This window comes from Aplidium turbinatum, chromosome 1 (assembly GCF_918807975.1).
Source record: "Aplidium turbinatum chromosome 1, kaAplTurb1.1, whole genome shotgun sequence".
NCBI lineage: Eukaryota > Metazoa > Chordata > Ascidiacea > Aplousobranchia > Polyclinidae > Aplidium > Aplidium turbinatum.
In genome coordinates, this window is record NC_137472.1 from 11,290,327 (window position 1) to 11,308,122 (window position 17,796).

Sequence of the window (17,796 nt, forward strand, 5' to 3'; positions counted from 1 at the left end):
AATTTTAGCTAGATTTTTTGAAAATCTTACCGAATCTTTTCCCAAGAATGGTATATCAAAAAAGTTGCTAAAATCGTCTTCTTCGGGTTTATCTTTCGGTTTCGTATCCAAAAAAGTTTTTAATATTTTATCAAAAAAGTATGACGGGTATCCATTTAAATGTAGCATATTTTTCAACTTTTTAGTTTCATTGTGGAACAACAAGTCCGTTGAGCAAACCAAACGGGCACGAGATAAAAGACACAAGATTAATCCAGATTTCCACTTATTTGGGCAAAAAGCATTGTAATTTAAAAGTAGGCCAGTGTTGGTGGGTTTTCTCCAGATTTGTGTGTCAAACGAGTCATGATTTATTTTTACTTCAACGTCTAAAAAGGCAATAGTGTCATCAGATTTTTCAACAGTAAATTTGATGTTTTGATGTTGAGCATTTAAAAGGTTTAAAAACTGCGAACAAGACTGATCGTTGTCAAAAATTGCAAAAATATCGTCAACATAACGTACATACATTTTAGGGTAAAAATCACGGAACACTTCAAACATTTTCGTTTCTAAGTGCGCTAAAAAGAAGTTGGCCAAAGTCGGACCAAGTGGAGAACCCATGGTGACGCCATCAATCTGCTTAAACAAGCGATTATTAAACATAAACATACCTTCAGTGGCCAGATTTAACAATTTTATGAAATCCTTTTTCTCAATGAGTGGTCGATGCGGTTGGTTGTCATTAAAAATGTGATCAGCAATAATATTAATAGTTTCTCGAAGCGGCACGTTAGTAAATAGCGATGTCACATCGAAACTCACCATAACACTATTCGGAGGACATTTAAAATCCTTCAGTTTTTCCATAAATTGTTTCGTCGAATTTAGCATGTAAGTGTTGGGAATGTACGGCTTTATGATATTGTCCAGAAATTTTGCCAGTTGATATTCCGGAGTGCCAATCATGGAAACGACCGGTCTCGCGGGATTGCCTGGCTTATGCACTTTGATCAAACCGTATAATTTTCCAGGGCAACTTCCAGTCGGGATCAGAGATTTTTTGCCCAAATAAGTGGAAATCTGGATTAATCTTGTGTCTTTTATCTCGTGCCCGTTTGGTTTGCTCAACGGACTTGTTGTTCCACAATGAAACTAAAAAGTTGAAAAATATGCTACATTTAAATGGATACCCGTCATACTTTTTTGATAAAATATTAAAAACTTTTTTGGATACGAAACCGAAAGATAAACCCGAAGAGGACGATTTTAGCAACTTTTTTGATATACCATTCTTGGGAAAAGATTCGGTAAGATTTTCAAAAAATCTAGCTAAAATTGTCAAAAAGAAATTTGATTGTGACATTTACCCTGTTTATAGAACGTTCAAAGTAGGCAGATATTTTCAGCTGAAGTCGCCTACGCCCTTTGCTTTATGTTCTAATGTCGTTTATAAATTCAGTTGTTTGCGTGATGCAAGCCTGACATACATCGGTATGTCAACACGACATTTATCGACTAGAGCTGGGGAACACCTGAATTTGAATTCTATACAGAAAAGTGCAATTAAAGATCACATTTTTTCATGTACAGAATGCCAAAATAACGTTTCTATCAAGCAGTTTGAGATCATGTCTAGAGGCAGGTCTGAGTATCAAACTAAGATCTTGGAAGCCCTGTACATAAAACGTCACAATCCACTTTTAAACAGACAATTGTATGCTTGCGGCTCGTCTTTCTTGCTCTCTGTATTTTAAAATTAGTTTTTTTCGCACCTTGCCTTTTTACCATATCATGTGACCTGTTTAACACCTTTTGATGCAGTTACCTTTGATTCTCGTGGAGCATAATATCGTTGAGTTTGAGCTAGTCAGAAGTACTGTGCAGTTTTTTGTCTTTTTCTGTTTATAGATTTAGTTAACCATTGTATTTTTTCAGATGTAGTTAATTTGTATGTATGTTATTCCTGAAGAGGACATCTTGTGATGTCGAAAACGTTCGATACTTAATTTGTTGCGTAGTTTTATGTTTATGTAAATGTAATAAACTTGAAGATGCTAAACTTGATCACGTTGCTCGGCTTCGTATGCCTATGGTTCAACAACAGTTATACTTTGGGATAACTGTGTGAAAAGTGTTCTGTACATTATCAGAGTAGTATATCAAGAATGTCCTTTTGTCATTACACAAACATAATTAAACTTTGAGGTTTGATCAGCTTTGCAGGTAACAAACTAACCATTTTTGGTACGCAGTTCTAGTTTGCACTGTTTAAACATCAGGGGCAAAACTAGTGGTTCTGTTTACTGAAGCGTTTGCGTTTCAGCAATGATTTATAAAATGAAATTTTTTTACAATTACGTAGTCTGCATTTGCTTGGCACAGGATAGGCTACTTGATAATACTTCACTCTGACAAGCCATGCTAAAACCAAGATCTAAACTTGTTAAGACAATTGTTTTGGAGTTTTTGCAATGGTGCGCGTTTGCTTCTGTAGTGTTTGTTTCAGCACAGAAGCTTGCGCTTTCCAAGACGGAACAATATTCCGTTCTTGTTGCTGGATCAGTGGGTTATGTAGCAGGCGCAACTTTGATTGTGTGGATTCCAGTGAAGCTCGCTTTTCAATGGATGAAAATCTTCACTTTTCATGAAGAAGAATGGTAATTATTATATTTATAAAGAAAAGCTTGTTGAAAGCTATATTCATAAATTTTGCGTTTTGTTTGCAGGAACGTTCTCTTTGTGTGTTGTTGAAATATATTTTGTACTAGTTTTGACAATTTGTTCATCACAGCATAAGCACTCATCCAAAAAAGGCAGTGACGTTCTGTTTTCACGCATTCATAGAAACTTTAAGGATAAAATTTCTTCTTTTGTAATTCTGTTTCTAAAAAAAAATCTTTTTAAAACAGATTATAGTTTTAATTAATTTACTACGTTTCATAAGTTTTTTAAAGAAACTTTAGACATATTAAATTGAAGCACATTTTTCCCATACGGTTTTTTAAAACATTTGAACTTGTTTCATAAAGTAGTATTTACCTAAAAAAGCCAAATACATATTGAGCGGTTACACTTATGCGCATCATTGTCATGGTATAATTTTACATCACTATTTTACATGTACCAAGGTCTCCATCTATGATAATTTACGTGCTTCTTGGGGCTTTACCTTGTTGTGTGATGTCCATCGTTGGAATTTCAACTGATCCCAACCTCGATTTTCAATCAGTTTGCGCTGAACTATTGGTAGTCATGCTGGCAGTTGTGGGTAAGTTTCTTCCATCTTTATATTTCTTTGTTAGGTTTTAAAGTCCACATTTTATTTCTTTTTCTGGATCAGTTTAAAGATATAAGCAGTGAATATAATGTTGTGAAATCAAATCTTAATTTTTTAGTTGAGTTAGTTCGACATCAAAAGGTATTCCTGAATCTCAGTTTTAAATTCAAAATGTTCTTATATTATTCTGCGTTTTGAGAAAACAAGGGTAGCTTATCGAAAATGAGTAATCACGAGCTTGCAAGAATTGTCTCTGTGGTAAGTAAACTTTGTTTATTTTCTATTTTGGTTGAGGAAACGTTTAGGTACATCAATAAACGACACTCCCCACTAACTCTAATATATTAAGATCTTTCAGTTTAAATGTGGAAATAAGAATTGATAGTCAAGAGGTATACTTTAAATTTAGACGTGATTTAGTTATTAAATTAGCTCTAATGTCTTTTTGGAAACACATAGGCCTATTTGTTTTGTTTACATAAAAACTAAGCTGATAAAACAAAAACAGTTAGCCGTGAACAAAAGCAACCAGCAGCTTTTTTTTACAGATATAACAGAGAAACTGAAGCATTACAGACTACGTTCTGCAGTGAAAAACAGTAGCGATGCTTCAGGTACCGGTGCATAAACATTTTGTGGTATCCTACGAAAGCTTTATACAAGCAAACTTATGCTAAACACACAATTCTTTTTATTCATTACAAAGGAAGCCGTATAGCAGATCAACTAAGATTCAGACCACTTTCTTATATCAAAATAATGTCTTTTCAGAAAAGCAGTTTGATATCTTCAAAATCAAACAAAATGGATGGAATTACGAGTCATTAATATGATAAATTTGGCGATATTAAACGAATATTGAAGATTCTATTTCACGAAAATTGAAGCGTTAATTCATGTTTACGATCTACAAATTAAACAATCAAACCTTCTTCATACAAATCGGCTCGATGGTTTAGTGGTTAGTGTGTTAAATGACTTTCGATTTAATGTTAATCTATTGAAGTATTTAAATAAAAGAAATTTGCCTATGGTTTTATCAAAGCAGGTATAGCCTATTTTATTTGTATTTGCATCAGACTCAAGATGGTCCATATTACAATCCCACGTAAAAAGTAAAAACAAAGCAAATACTCAACTTCGAAGAGACACCAGCTGTTTGTTCGTACGGTAGAATTCGCCTATAGAGACAACTGAAGGAACTGCGGAAAAAGTGTCACCATAACCGAAGAGTCACTATAGATGAATTATACTCTACTGTAGTGTATGCAAACGGGACTTTGCAACAGGTGTCGCTATAGCCGAAGTCACTACAGGGGAAGTCTACTGTACTACCGTCAGGCCCGGATTTAGGGGGGGGCAGAGGGGGCAGTTGCCCCGGGCCCCCCGACTTTTGAAGGGCCCCCCTATGTGGAAAAAATGTGATTTTGTGTTATTTTATTCCTTTTGACCTTTAAAGTTTCTGCAAAATGCTGTGCAGTACTGGACTGATGCTACTGTAGACGTAGAGATGGTTTTTACGCGCCGTAGGCGCGAAAAATTTTTTTGCACGGGGCCCCCCGATCTAAAAGTGCCCCGGGCCCCCCCATCAGCTAAATCCGGCCCTGACTACCGTATAATGTTTTGATAAGTTAAAGACTTTGCATTATGCTTTTTTTGCAGAAAACGACTTAAAATCCCGGCAACCCAGAAATCGGTACTCTATGGTGCCGTCAACGTCTTCATATGACGTAGATGAAACCAGAAAGCTTTCCTTGGATGATCCCAGGTAAGATGATTAACATGAAACATATTAATGATAAACTCATGAATAAAGTCAAAGAGTAGTTTGCAAACCGATTTCCAGTGGGCTGCATAATGCATACTGCATAGCCGAGTGGTGAAAGCACTGGAATGGCAATCGAAAACGCGCCGGTTCGATACCGCTCAAGAGCATGCGGCTGTGACTGTTTGGCAGAACACTTAAAGGCATGCCTGAAAATGGACACGAAGATTGGCTCTTTTGCCTTCTCTTTCACTTGATCTAAATCTTCAACTACCGAGAGGAAGCTTGTATACTACACATAAAGTACGATTAGACTTATTGATGAGACACTGGAGCCTAACCACCTTCTCCACCACAAGATCTCTGCTCTCCTAAACGAGCACCCCGGTCGACAGAAATCAAGACACCCATTCGTACCAGCCGCTCAGCTTTTGATCAACAAAGCTGATGTACAAAACATTTCTGCGGCTACTTGGGCGGACCATAAATGGAGTTCTGAATAGAAGTTGTGCCACCAGACTCTATTCGTTCATCTCCGACGCCAACGCATGCCCCATCGGCCTGGCACTACCAAGACAGGCATGGGTGCGCCTCAACCGTCTCCGTACGGGCGTCGGGTTTTTTCGCCTAACCATGCACCAATGGGGAATGGCCTCTTCCTCCTCCTGTGAATGTGGTGCCGAGGAACAGACCGCAGACCACATGATCAATGACTGTTCCATCTTCAAGCCACCTAACGGAGTGGAAGGTCTGCGTGTCATGTATGATGAAACCAAAGACTGGCTGCTCACTAGTAGCCTTCCAGTGTAGTCCTGGAACATTGTGAATCTGGGATGGTAAAAGGATAGACCCTCTGCCCCAGAGGCTCACACGACGACGACGACGACTTATTAGGAGACTGTATGTTTTAGGATGTAATCTGAATTCAACTTTCCAACTCAAATGTATCAGAAAATGTGCGTAAATAGATGCCAAATCTAAAAATGCGTTTTTAAAACTAAATTCCCAACTTGTCTATAGTAGGCTATAGCTCATAAAAATACACTCCGACTGCCAACTCTACACCAAACCTTCTACATCCACATTACTTTGTATAGCTTAGACAAAGCTTTTTCCATGCGACAAAATACAATAGGTTACGTGGGTTACAATCACCCCCTTGGTTAATTAATAAGAGAAATCATTTGAGTTTAATTTGTATGGTATGACTTTTAATCTTAGGCATACGAAGCCGAACAACGTGATCAAGTTTAACGTATTCAAGTTTATTACATTTACAGAAATACAAAACTACGCAACACATTAAATATCGAACGTTTTCGACATCACAAGATATCCTCTTCAGGAATAACATACATACAATTTAACTACCTCTGAATGAAATACAATGGTTTACTAAATCTACAAATAGGACAAACAAAAACTGCACAGTACTTCTGACTAGCTCAAACTCAACGATATAGGCTCTACGAGAATCAAAGGTAACTGCATCAAAAGGTGTTGAACTGATCACATGATGTGGTAGAAAGGCACAGTGCGAAACTTTTGCATTTGCTTTTTTAAATAAGTTAATTGACTCGAGTAGATCCAGAGGTTCCAACTTCCAAAACCCAAATACACACTCTATCCGCTCTTTAAATTTTTAATAAATGTTTTTCTGTTTTTACAGAACTACCGAACTTTTTGAGAGCATGCTGAACGTTTATGACATCAGACTGATCGTAGGATTGCTAGTACAAGACACAAGAATTCTACCTTCAAACTGGCCAACAGCTGTTTATGTTGTCGCATTTATAGCCATGTTTTCATTCGTCTTGACCAGAAAATCTCGCTACAAGTAAGTAATTGATCAAACAGCAAAAAAAAATTATCCGCTCAGTCAGCTCCGATTCGTAATTAACCTATAACTCATTATTTTCGATAATTCTTGATCCTACGCAATTTTTGATCTATTAAACTTTCCTTTTACCTTTCAATTTTACAAGTCCACCCATGGAGCTCAGATGGTTAGCCTATGACTTCTGTAACGAAAAAGCTCCAAGATCAAGCGGCTCTGGTTCGACTCTCAGGATGTGCAGTGTGCACTTGAGCAACGCACGTTAAGGGCTGCTCTCGATTCAACGGCATCTAGTGGAGGCATAATTCCCGGTAACACTTCAACAATCGGAAACTTCGCTCTGTCAATCTAGGTGACCGGGCCTGCGTTAGTGGTTCAAAGCCTCTACAAGTATGCGATACTGCCAGGATTAAGCTCTCAAAGAAGCCTTCCAAGTCTGTGGAAAAGCTTCAATCAATCACGTCAAATGCTGTACATAATAAGCAAAATAGGCTACTCTGTGTGCACTATACAAGGCAAGAAATAGCTACAAACTTTATGGGTTTTGAAAATGGTTTGCTATGACTCTTTGATCTGCATGACATTCCCGTGCAACTTTCGTCAGCTCAGCCATATTTATTCTCATGGTACCCCTTATTTCATCGAACTATCAGCAACGACAAATGTCAAATTCAAATGTTGTCCGCTAAAATATATGACTATCCTTGAAATTAATGTTTCTTGGCAATTGAATGGTGCAAGAATGGACAACGATTGACGCATGTTTCTCCCATTTGGCGGGATACTAATTCATGCCACAGACTATCGACCGGCGCCTTCATCAGTCAAATTAATTCCTGCCTTACTCAGACTTGTCTTTGCCTTACTCAACAAAAACGCTCCTTTCTACACTATACAACACTTAAGCCTTTTTACTTACACTTAAGGTTAGATTCGTACCATTTACAGTAAGCACATTTAAAGTGCCCCTGACAGGTTGGACCCAAGTATAATAACTTTTGTAAGCATTTCCTAGCGCAGAATTATGCTTAGCGAACTTTTTAATCTTAACCTCGAAGCTCGACTGGTTAGGGCGAAATTTTTACAAAACGACAGTTCCGCAGCGCCACCACAGGCGAAACTCCATATTTCACTGCTCTGGGACGACTTTGGTGGTGTTGCGTCATCCTGGGTGGGTGTCGTTAGCGACGGATAAAACAAATGCTTTTTAAATGTAATTGGTGGATCACAGTTTGGTCGGAGTTGGTACAAGCGGTTGCTTTTTTCAAAGATTTATTGTTTTTTGCAGTTTAATAAACCTGTACTGGATACGTTCCTACAAAACCTAAAATATACTTGAAGTGAAAAATGAAGAAATCGTACGAATCATTTAATTCATCATCAAAAGTTCTCTCTCTCTAATAATGGGTCTTCAGTTGGCCATTGAAATCCGGTGTAACGGTCATCTGGACTTGAAAATTGTTTCGGATTCGCCAAACAATGCATGACGGCAGCACAATCCGATTGTTACTTCCGAGAGCACCACCTTATAGTATCCACTCCAATACATGCCTGTAAGCGACTAATTACCGATACTGCCTGCAAGGAAATAAAATCACTTCGTTTAGTGTGCATTCTTTAGCGTTTAGGATATTTTTAGCCTAATGTAGCATCCTTACTCTTTTAATAGGTCTCCGTTTTCTCCTTTCGGTTTATTGCTTTTTCTCCAGTTCTTTCTGCTCCTCATAAAAAAAGTCCTCAGAACTGCAGGATGTAAGTGTGCCTCAAAATCGGTCAGATTAGTAACACAGCTAGATGCGTCTTTCTTCAAAAGTTCTTTCGTCTGTGGCACTTCATGGCAAAATACACATTCATTGGGCTGGGACATTGACTTGCACTTGTGGCAAACGCACCACCTACAGTTCCCAGCACGCCACTCATTGCTGAGAAGATCCAAATCGGGTTGGTGGTGTTAACAAAATCATCTCCAGTGAAGTGAAGAGAACATGTACAACTAGTTTTGTATGGTCCATCCCACTTTCGAAGACTTGAATAAAACTTTGACTATTTTCATCTCAGCAGCTTGTTTTGTTTGAAAGCATGAAAAGATGGCACACGTCTTTGTCACTGACTCTGTCACATAAACAGCAATTTCCAGGCATTACCTCAACCATAAATTAAGGGTACTGTTTGTGAGATACTGCTGTTACACTGCAAATGGCTATAGCCAGATTAGGACAAATAAAAAATTATCCAAATTGTGGTCCTACAAGAGTTTAGAAAAACTGCAATTTCAATTGAATTGAGATGCTCTTTGATAGAAATAAACTCAATCTATTTGATCTAAACCTGATAGTAATAATAAGTTGACTTTTTCATTTCGGTAATTCTCATTTTGCACATGCTTTAGACCAGGGCTTCCCAAACTTTTTTGCTCGCGACCCCTTTTAATCTCCTAAAATTTTCCGCGACCCCCTTTACGGTTAAAGGAATAAACAATGCAAAATATACGTTTGTGATATTTATTGAAAGGTTTAATTTCAACGAAAACTAAAAGCAAGCTATCCGTACTCGGGGCTACTACTTTACTAGGTCTTATAGCCTGCTGGAAACAAAACCAAACAAAAAGTAAACACATTTATTCACTGTGATGGGTGCGACTGCTCCTGCGACAAAGCAAGTCTAGCCGTCGCTCGATGTTTGTCAATGCTGGTCTCAAGGCAGCTTCAATGTTATTTACGCTGGAACGGTATTTTATCAACTTTGAAAACACTGACACGTACATATACGTGGAGACAAACGGCAGGAGTGCGGTTACTGCTAAGCCATATAGGCCTAATGGTGAATATTCCAGTCTAACGTTAGGCTAAGCCAAAAAGTGTGAAACTTTTTTCCAGAAAATTCAAGCCACAACTTAGTTAAAAGATAGATCTGCAAATTTTTCCTGAGATTTGAAAGAGAGGTAATCGGTACTTTGTTTTTGTATGGTCCGCCCAGTTAGCTCAGTGGTTACGCGCCCAGCTCAAGATCACGCGGCGCAAGTTCGACTCTCGGGGTGTGCGCTTGAGCAGCGCATTTCAGGACTGCTCTCCATTAAGCGGCACCTAGTGAATGGAATAATTCCCCGGCAACAATCGGAAAACTTCACTTTGCCAATCTCGGTGACCGGCTGTGTCAAGAGCCTCTACAAGTATGCGAAACTACCAGGAATAATCTATCAAGGCTTTGTCAGTCCGAGGATAAAGATTCAAAACCAACTAAATGGGTTTTGGTTCCAATCTAAAAGTATTCTCCAACTCTGGAAGAAAATACTTTTAAGCTCTTTCAACAGTCTTGACAAGTGTCGATAACCAGAGGCTTAATATAACGTTTGATTGCTCGCCATTGTTAGCCAAAAACTATTCAGTAAATGAGATTATTTCAAATAAATAATTTTTAATGTCTTGTTTCTAGATGTTTAATTTTTTGATGAACGCTCCAACTTTAGATTTCCATCCCCGATTTCCATGTAAAAACATAAATGTTTTCTCCTTGGAAGGACAAATTAAATTCGTTCCCTTTTTTCTGGGAAACCTGACAAATAGCATAATTTGAAAAGCCTTTCCAAAAACTACTTTACAAACACAGCGGACAAAGGTTACACTTTTTCCGCTGGAAAATTCACGGCCTAATTTTTTAACACTAATAACTTGTTAAAGCATAGGCTTTAGTTTTGTAATCCACGTTTACAATGCAAAAAAGAGGATATTAAACTCCTATTCCATATTTCACTAGGCTATATAAATTTAAAAAATACTGGTAGCCTATTGAGTGCACGACTCTTAATAGTTAATAACTTTCACAGCATCTTGCATATAAGTGATAATATGCAGTGCTTTGTGTAAAATTTGTATACTTTCTGCGACCCCCGAAGTTCGTTACGCGACCCCTCTGGGGGTCGCGACCCCCACTTTGGGAAGCCCTGCTTTAGACCAATAGAGCCCCACACATTGACGTTTTGAAGCAGTCGTACCATACCTTACCAAGCCACCACTGAGAAAGAATGTATCCTTCCCACCCATGGTGACGTCACAGCGGCGTTGCCGTTTTTATTTTCGGAATTGAATGAGTGCCAGATTCGTCGAAAGTGAACGAAAGTTTGCAAGCGTGTAACTTATTAGCCTGTTGATATTTTTTTACGATTTGCTGGTCAGGGAAGTTTGTTAGTGTCATCTCTTTGGTATCTTAGGTAAATTTAGCGAATTTATTTTCCTGTCAGAGGCACTTTAAAAGAAGTCTGGTGTTTTACTTACTCAGTTCAATACATCAGCTACGATCGCCTACATGCTCTAAAATTCTATTTGTTTAAAATAAACAAGTAGTAAAGCTCGTCGAATTGCAAAGAAAACCACAATGTCGCGTATTTTATCTCTTATTGCAATCTTTTAGATTAGACTAAACAATGACGTAACGTTCATTTATAATTAGTTGCTTTTTGCTTGTTCTAAGCAGAAATTTAGAATTTAGCTTTAATTTTTTTCAGAGTTGTTGTCTCGGTGATGTTGTTGGACATTCCGTTCTTTTTCTTGAGATTGTCAATAATTTGCGTCTATGGATACATAACAGATGCCTTGTTTATGGTGAAAAATTTACTTTCTGTTTCCTTCTGTTTATACTTTTGCTTCTTGAGGCCTGTAATTCACAAGTCAGAACCCACAAGGAGAGGAACAAATGTCAATACAGTGGAGTTTGTGAATGCGAATGGTGACGCACGAAATGCCCATGGAAACTCCTTCTATGATCACCAATCGTCAAATGAATATTATGATCGGTCTAGGGGAAACACCTTTGAAGATGGTTACCAGCAGCATGATACCAATGTGCATCAGCACTACGATGGGAATTACTACGAGGATCAAAATCGTCAGTATGATCAGTCAGCTGATCATCCTTATCAAAGCGAAGAATCCACCTACCAAAGAGTCGATGGCTTGAACCAGATGCAGCAACATCACGACAGCAACTCACAATATTTCTCTGACCAGCATTATGACGTCACTAATTTACAAGATACCTCTAATCCACAACATGACGTCACTAATTCACAAGATACCTCTACTCAGCAACATGACGTCACCAATTCTCAAGACCATCACGAAACAAATCCGTCTGATGACAGAATCTCATCGAACATAAGTCCTTATCATGTCCATCGCATTTCAAGAAAAGCTTCCGTCCGGCCTTCTATTGTTAAAGAAGAAGTGTTTCGTCCAGTTGAAGAAAAACCAACAGCAGCAGAGGTAACGTTCTTTGTTAAAAGTAAAGGCTACATAACACAGCGCTTTATTAATCTAAAGTTGTGTTGAGAAACAAATATAGCTGACAGTGTAGTTTTATTGGAAACAATTCTCTGGGGTATATAATAATTCACAACACAAAAGATTGTCTATTGTAGTTTCAACCATAACAAAAAGAATATTTTAAACAAATACCTATGAAGAGTAGAAACTTTTCAACGACAAAACAGCAAAATATCTTATTGCCATTGAATGAAGCATTACCATGTCTTTTAATGCTAGTGAATGGAATAATTCCCTGGTAACAACACTTCAACAATCGACAAACTTCACTCTGTCAATCTCGATAAACGGCCCCTGAGTCAAGAGCCTCTACAAGTATGGGAAACTACCAGGAATAACCTATCAAGGCTTTGTTAGTCCGAGGATACAGATTCAAAACCAAACCAACCAAACGCTTACATGACCACTTGTAGGTACAATTATAATGTTCTTGGGATTTCCTTTGCCAGCATTCGTTAAAACAACAAACAAGTGCAGCAGATTTTTGAGATTTAATCTAAAACAATCTAAATCTAGTAGTATATAACCGATATAACAACTTACATAACGGTCAGGACGTGATAGACAGACCAAGTCTCCTAAACTTACAGTAGATACACCATAATTTGAAATTCCAGATTACACAAATTTGCACCATTTTAATTTCTATCAACAGCTTTTTTCTCTGTGAATAAATTATACGAGATTATCCACAGGGTCTTTGACTATCCTTCTAACCGTTAGAAATACAAAATAAATGAAAAAGCAATAGCCGGAGTAATTTATGACCCAACTAGAAGGAGGTAAAGAGTGTGAAATAAATACACTTGTGAGAATCATTTACTGTCACTAAAACTAAACAGGCAGTCAAAATAACTACATTGGCGTTGAGCAAAACCGGGGCTCGTGATTCAAGCAAAAATGTATAATCTATCTACATAAAATACGATGCAGCCCAGAGATTGATTAAAAATCACACCAAGACAATCACCTACAAAAACTGGTAAATCAAATGTGCCAAAGTCCAGTAGTATTTTCAAGTATTCAAAATGACTACCATAGGTATTGTAGAGTTAACAATTTCTGAAGATGTGAGACAGGCTGTAACTTATCTCTTCAGCCTCAGGCATCTACTAGTGCTCCTACTGTTCCAACAACCTCCGAACCAACCTATGCAAAAGTAAACAAGACCTCTCGTCATCGAAAATCAGCTCCAAGTTCTCCTCCAGCACTTGTGTCGTAAGTATATTAAATTTAATAAACAACTCCAAATGCTACGTAGGCATTGCGGACGACTGCTAATTTTGAAAATGGTAACATGAAGACAAACCAAACAAGATAAAGTATATATATATGTATTTTATTAATTTATTACCATTTAAATCAATGTTTTGCTTGTTTGTTTTTTTTCTTCAAATCTTTGAGTAAGAATTTTTTTTAAATCTTAGTGAAAAGAACTAAAAAAATTGTCAGTGTTTTCAAAAAATGTACCTGCTTCTTTTTTAACTCCAATAAAACCGTTCTTTGTTTTGTAATGTACGTACAGAAGCGCATACCTGGAGTACAACTTGTGCAATGGTAATTAAACATACAAGTTAAACTGTTGTACATTTGCTACCGCAGAAATTCATCAGCAACTGGTAGAGGTAATGACGATGCTCTTCCCGAGCCACCAGACAATGCCACCTTACCATTCCCTTCTTCTACTCCGGAGGATACTTCTACTCCCCGATTCAAGGAGTACAAAGTTGGTCCTCATCGCATCTCAGTGAGGAACAATCGATATACTCCAAAGATCGCATCGGCTCTTGCAAACGAAGTGGTTGCCCAAATTGCGGAACATCAAGATGAAGAAGATGTTGACTCTTTAGATGTGAAACTTTAAATTTAAATTCATTTTAAACCAAAGTCCGAAATTGACATCAAGTTTTGCCTCAAGTGTAAGAAGCGTTTTATTGTTCACAAGCATACCAACCTTACAAGGTTTTAAGAATTGCGTCACGTGATTGTTGTTGTGTGGATTAAGTTTCCATGAATAGAGGCACAAAGATTGGAAGTGTTTTACGTAAATAATGTTCTATAATTTCACTTTACATTGATGTACGTATTTCCAAAAAAAATAAGAAATTTACCTTTAAAATTGTTGCTTGGTCATTTGTTCGTATTGTCATGCAGTTATTTTAGATTTATTCTGGCTGTCAATTCAGTCATATGAGAGAATTTATGCGGTTTGGTTTGACTGTTGTTCCCCACATGCTTGAGCAAGACAGTGTTTTTTTTATTTTTTTGTATGTTTCCATATGTATTCGTCAGCTGCAATCCTTAGTAAAAAATATTGTGAAAATCCTTGGTTTCTTGATTGGTTTAAATAATACTTTGAAGAAAAGTTAAAATATTTGAATGATGACACTTTGATAACCAGAATTGTATTGTCTATTACGCTGTGTTAAGTATTTGTGCAGACTATATGCAACGTTACAAAATTACATAAAGTTAACGCGTTTTGCAGCAACAACAGCAGTCACTTCATCGTTTTTAACTGGAAAATTGTTGCGGAATATGATGATTATATGTTTGAATGGAGTTTTTGATATTGTAAAAGTGCCAATCCTACATTCAGCTTATGATTTCCTGCAAAAGTTACAATAATTTATTTCTCATCGACTGTGACACTTCTAATACGGTAAAGCAGATAATTTTATTGGGCTGACGAGATGTAGGCTAGAGTAGACTACTATAACGTTGACAGGAGGTCGATAATACTTTTATGCCCAGACCCGAGATGCTTTTAGGAACCGGTAACCTTTCTAAGGGGCTCTTAAACTTGAAAAAAAAAACAATTTTAGATATAGGCCTAATGCGTTTTTCTTGATGTTGGAGCGAAGGATTTCTATGGTACAGGGCTCAAAGTGTCCCCTCAACGGCCCTACGTTTAAAGCAGAAATTCAAAAAAATTATATTATACAGAAATAAGAAGATTTGGTGACAATTTACACTTTTTCATCCATCTGCATTCTATGTATGTGATTTATATAAACTTGAAATTCAGGCTTGTTAGCTTAAAATTGAGGCTATGCAAATATAATCTTGACGTAAATTTTGATAACTAACTGAACTGATGGGTTAGAGTCCAGGGGTCACCAACCTTTTTTGCATGCGGGCCACTTTGGCACTAAGGAGAGCTGTGGCGGGCCGCACTAATAAAATGATAGGTAGGTTGACTCTTATGCTAGAAAAAAACGCATTTTGTACCCAGTATCCAGCGTTACATGTTGTTCATACTTATGTTCGAATACCGCAGCAACAAAATTAATCGAACAACGCTACTGCCAGGCCAAGCTCCTTTTACAACACTTTTGACTTTTTTAACAATGCCTAATAAACGAGGCCACTTGTTTTGTGCACTTATAGCGAGGCGAGCGGTTTCATCAGAATATTCATCGCCAAGCAAGAGTGGTGTTGTTACTTTACTTCGCAAAAGATATCTTGCAATTAACAGTTTCAGACTTTCAGATAAAAAGGAAATGTTTGACACATCGCAATACAGGCAACAATAGTGACCTGCAAACATATCAGCGAAAAATAGGCTCCAATAACATGGAAAAAGAAACCAGGTACCATGAAACAAACGCTTGTGGAAATCACCAAAAAATCGTAATTTTATCGTAATTCATGAACAGTCTTCCCTCTAAAAAAGCAATGAGTTGGTTTTTCATCCTTTTTGTGAGAGTCAATAAAAACGTCTTTATTTTATTATTGACAACTCTCACTTACGGTGCTTATCAGCATGGCAAGAATTGTTGATTAACAACATTTTGCAGTACTTGCTTCGGCAGAACATATACTAAAATTGGAACGATACAGAGAAGATTAGCATGGCCCCGCGCAAGGGTGACACGCAAAATCGTGAAACGTTCCATATTTCTTTAAAAAAAAAACGTTTTGCAGTACTAAGCTAAATATTTTCATAATACAATCAGAAAAAGTCTTTAAATCTATATATAATATTTTGCCAATTTATTATAAATTGAGTTGGCACACCGACCTATTTTGCCAACAAAAACTTGCATACAGGGAATACTGCTCATGAAACACAATAACGGTGAAACGCACAGTCGCACACTAGTGTTTACATGACATTTGCAAACTTAAAATAAGCAACCCTATGCTCACAGACAATTTCGAAATTCAAAAACAGACGTTTTAATCAACAACTGGGGCAGTGTGGCTGGACATCGCATTGGAATAACTTTAAGCAACCCCCACCTAAAACTATAATCTAATTGGTCGGTCGGTGGAATCGTATGCAAAGCTAAAATATGCTTCCCGGAAAGTATTTTTTGCCTTCGTGCTCATTAACTCCTCAAGAAAAGTATTTTTTGTTATACTTGTACGCTGATACCTTCCGCGGGCCGCAGCGATGCAGCGTGGCGGGCCGCATGCGGCCCGCGGGCCGCCATTTGGTGACCCCTGGGTTAGACGATTTCATTAATTGTAATTTATTCGCAAACTTTGTTATGAGGTTATCAGTTCTATTTCTGTATGCTGTTTATTAGTTAATTGTAGGCTATTATCGATGTACTTGTAGGCTATTTTAATAAGAATAAACAATATGCAACTTTGTACTTGATGTGGAAAACTGCTATGGAAAACATTCATCATCTAATAAAGGGCATTTCTTTATTAACATGTTTTTGCAATTAGCTTTATAGTGGAAAAAATCTTTTTGAAGCTTGTCTCTTTTTAGCTAATATTCGTGACGTTCAGCACCGGATATCACTAAGTTCTCTCTAATTCATCACCTTTTACCAGTCTGCATCGGCTCTTGCGTTACGCCATCGTGGCGATCAATCGGCTTTTTTTTTTTTTGCAAAATTTTTGCCGGCGTTTGGGCTTGATTGTGGGCGTGTAAACTTATGTGAAACTACTTCAAACAGCACATTATGCACTTCACACATTAAATCAGCCTTTTTATATAAATTCAAGCCTTCAACCAATATAGAAAGAGTAAAATTTCTTCAAAAGCTAGTGGAATAAATAACTTTCTGTACGTTTTTTTACTTTCTCAAGGCAAGTGAAGTCGTATGAAACCAATTCAGCTCGGCAATTCAGCCAGCATACAGTAAATCAGCTTCTTTTACATGGCTACAACATGTCCAGGTCTTGAATCGAAGTAAAAAACAAACTTATAGCCAGTTTGAACATTTTCTCAAATTTGCTTGTAACCAGAGTGAAGTTTCGCTGACCAAGCGGCACCATGGTGATGATTCATGGATGCAAAATATTTCTCAAAGACGACAGAAGCTTTAGGGAATTCACCGAAGCAGTAGGCTACAAGATGCGTGCTACCATAGACGCTTTTTTGACGTTAAACAACATAAATTTGCTGCTATGGCCGCTTGCCGATCCACGCAAGGAAATGCGTGGCGGACATAGCCGCTTGCCGAGATAAATTGGTTTTGATGTTTACAAGAGAAATCTTGTGTAAGTACTATAGACAATTTCGATATCAATCTGAACTTCATAGTGGTGAAATTTAATTGCAAATTTGCGGCTTCCAACTGAACGTCATGCTGTGAATAGATTTGTGGCCTTTGACCGAATTTTGTGAGTTTAAAACTTTCTTGTTGCACATCAC

At 37.5% G+C, this 17,796-nt stretch overlaps 1 protein-coding gene and 1 non-coding gene across 2 annotated transcripts; both read left to right on the forward strand.

The window, feature by feature from the left end:
• The first annotated feature begins 2,400 nt into the window (after positions 1-2,400).
• Positions 2,401-15,272, forward strand: LOC145777424 (uncharacterized). The gene is made up of 8 exons (XM_082588795.1): positions 2,401-2,639; positions 3,111-3,250; positions 3,808-3,873; positions 4,922-5,027; positions 6,694-6,861; positions 11,363-12,119; positions 13,279-13,397; positions 13,782-15,272. Exons 1-8 carry the CDS (start codon positions 2,401-2,403, stop codon positions 14,041-14,043), a joined length of 1,857 nt encoding a protein of 618 aa, XP_082444921.1. The 3' UTR covers positions 14,044-15,272.
• A 706-nt stretch (positions 15,273-15,978) lies between these two features.
• On the forward strand, positions 15,979-16,084 carry LOC145785226 (U6 spliceosomal RNA). Its single transcript, XR_014291146.1, has one exon. It is a non-coding gene; the product is annotated as a U6 spliceosomal RNA (small nuclear RNA).
• The last annotated feature ends 1,712 nt before the right edge of the window (positions 16,085-17,796 follow it).

What these genes read in the sequence shown, in the direction of transcription:
- LOC145777424 (XM_082588795.1), top strand. Translation starts at nt 2,401, where the DNA reads ATGCTAAAACCAAGATCTAAACTTGTTAAGACAATTGTTTTGGAGTTT. An exon ending in AAACAGTAGCGATGCTTCAG is followed by an intron (nt 3,874 to 4,921) that starts GTACCGGTGCAT and finishes CTTTTTTTGCAG; the next exon opens with AAAACGACTTAAAATCCCGG. An exon ending in AAAAACCAACAGCAGCAGAG is followed by an intron (nt 12,120 to 13,278) that starts GTAACGTTCTTT and finishes TTATCTCTTCAG; the next exon opens with CCTCAGGCATCTACTAGTGC.